At 46.6% G+C, this 2,467-nt stretch overlaps 1 protein-coding gene across 1 annotated transcript; it reads left to right on the forward strand.

The window, feature by feature from the left end:
- Positions 1-1,654: 1,654 nt before the first annotated feature.
- LOC114614471 (deoxyuridine 5'-triphosphate nucleotidohydrolase-like) lies at positions 1,655-1,981 on the forward strand. Its single transcript, XM_028760089.1, has one exon. It carries the CDS (start codon positions 1,655-1,657, stop codon positions 1,979-1,981), a length of 327 nt encoding a protein of 108 aa, XP_028615922.1.
- Positions 1,982-2,467: the final 486 nt, after the last annotated feature.

The raw sequence follows: 2,467 nt of genomic DNA on the forward strand, positions 1-2,467 counted from the left end.
GGTTTAGAGACAATAAGGTTCCCAGTAGTGGAACAAGTTACACCAAGCACAATGGGGAATTCATCATCTTCAACCTCTGTAAGCCAAGGTTGTCGGAGATTATTGAAAGTAAAAGGAATAGGATTTAAAAGGGTTACTGTAGAAAAATTTTTACAAGCCGTGGATGACGTCGCACCATGGTTTTCAGTTTTGGGACACCTAACTATACCCAGCTGGGAGAAGCTTGGAAAAGACTTAAGATTTGCTGAGGAGCAGGGAGTGTTAACCACGGGTGTCCTAACCATATGGAAATTGGTGAGGTTTTGTATAAAAGAAAAGGAGGTGAGATGTGCAGCAGAGCTGGAACGGGACTGTGAGGCACTAGAGTAGCTGAGAGAGGAGCCGTCTCAAAAGTCGGAAAGTGCAGAAAGCTCAGATGAGGAGGGAGTTTCCGAAGAGGAGCTTGAAGAGCTGGTGCAGGGTTTAGAAAAAATGAAAATAGAAGTGGAACCTATGGTGCCAGAGCCGCCACTAGCCACCTCCATATGCTCCAAGTGGAGCTTCCGGATGGAGCCTGTGGCCAGAGGTCTGGAGGGAGTTACAAGCTCAGTGTTTTCCAGTATTTCAGGATGCCCAAGGCAATCACTATCATGAGCCCCTTGATTGGAAGGTTATCCAAATACTGGCAGAAGGGGTTCAAGCCTACGGCATTAATGCTGCTTATGTAATAATACAGCTGGAAACCCTTCACAGATATTGTATGACCCCCAGTGATTGGCAGAATTTAGCTAGAGCATGCCTATCTCCCGGACAGTATTTAGACTGGAAGGCCTATTTTATTGAATTCTCAACAGAGCAGGCAGCCATAAATGCTGCTAATGGACAGCCAGCATGGAGTCAGGATATGTTACTGGGGTAAGGCAGGTTTGCCAATCAACAGACTGGTTATCTTCTGCAAGTTTATGAACAAAATAACTTGATGGGAACTAGAGCTTGGAAATCTCTACCAAATAGAGGAGAAGTGCAAGGAAACCTAAGATTATCCAAGGGTCAGCGGAACAATTTGCTGACTTTGTGGCTAGAATGGTAGAAGCTGGGGGAAGAAATTTTAGGGACCCTGATACAGTCATGCTTTACCAAAACAGTTGATTTTTGAGCAATGTACCAAGGAGTGTAGGCAGGACATCAACCCATATAAGAACAAGGGGCTGGAGGTATGGTTGAAGATCTGTAGGGAGTTAGGGGGACCTCTCTGTAATGCTAGTTTGGCTGCTGCAGTTATGCAAATGACAGAAGTAGCTTAAGGAATGGAAACTGTTTTAAGTGTGGTCAGTCTGGACATTTGAAGCAGCAATGTCCCCAGTTACAAACCTCTGAAGGCCCAAGAGTGAGAGCACCTGGGCTTTGGCCTAAATGTAGAAAGGGAAACCATTGGGCAATCGAGTGTAGATCAGTGAAAGGTATCAATGGACAGCCTTTAGATGCAGGACAATCGAGAGCCAGGCCAAAACACGTGACACAGGGCTCCTGACCTCAGGGCCCTCAAATATATGGGGCAGTAACTGAGAATTGGCCAAGCCTGAGGCCTCCAATGCAATGGAGTTGGCCCGAAGGAAGACAAGAGGAAGTGCAGGACTTGACCTCTGTTCCACCACCAGACTCATTAACACCTCAAATGGGCCCTCAATTGGTAGAGACAGACTTTCATGGCCCATTGCCACCTAAGACAGTGGGACTGGTGTTGGGGAGAAGTTTGGTTACTATGCAAGGTTTGATGATCCACCCTGGAGTCATTGATCCGGATTATACTGGAGTGGTGAAGGTAATGGTATCCTCCCCTAGAGGGATATCAGCCATCTCCCCAGGAGATAGGCTAGCTCAGCTGTTGCTTTTGTCCATCTGCCATGATCAGTTTCCTGCTACCGATGTTGAGCGGGGGGCCAAAGGCTTTGGTTCTACAGGAACCTCCGCCATTTTCTGTTCTTTGAATCTTGATTCATGACCATTGTTACTCAGTACCTAGGACTGGTCCTCCGGATGGCCCAAACAGACATCTACTCAATTACTGAGAGGACTGGGATATGCCCAAGAGCCGGAAATGAGTTCTAGATTCTTGCACTGGAAGGATGCAGAAGGGCATTCTGGGACTTTCCAGCCCTATGTTCTGTAAGTTACCGTTTCCTTATTGGGAAGAGATCTTATGGAAGAAATGGGTTTTATGCTAACTAATGAGGGAAAATACAGCCTGAAATCACGAAGTATCATGTCTGGTATGGGCTATATTCCAGGAAAAGGGCTGGGAAGAGAGCTACAGGGATGAGCAACTCCTATTTCTGTTCAGTAGAAACAAGATAGAGAGGGAGTGGGTTTTTCTTAGGGGCCACTGAGGAGAGTTTTCCCATATTGTGGAAATCTGAGGAGCCCGTGTGGGTTCCTTAATGGCCACTTCCCTCAGAAAAGTTTCAGACCGTCCATACTCTGGTGCAAG

The sequence above is a fragment of the Grammomys surdaster genome, unplaced genomic scaffold (assembly GCF_004785775.1).
Source record: "Grammomys surdaster isolate TR1022 unplaced genomic scaffold, NIH_TR_1.0 126391, whole genome shotgun sequence".
NCBI lineage: Eukaryota > Metazoa > Chordata > Mammalia > Rodentia > Muridae > Grammomys > Grammomys surdaster.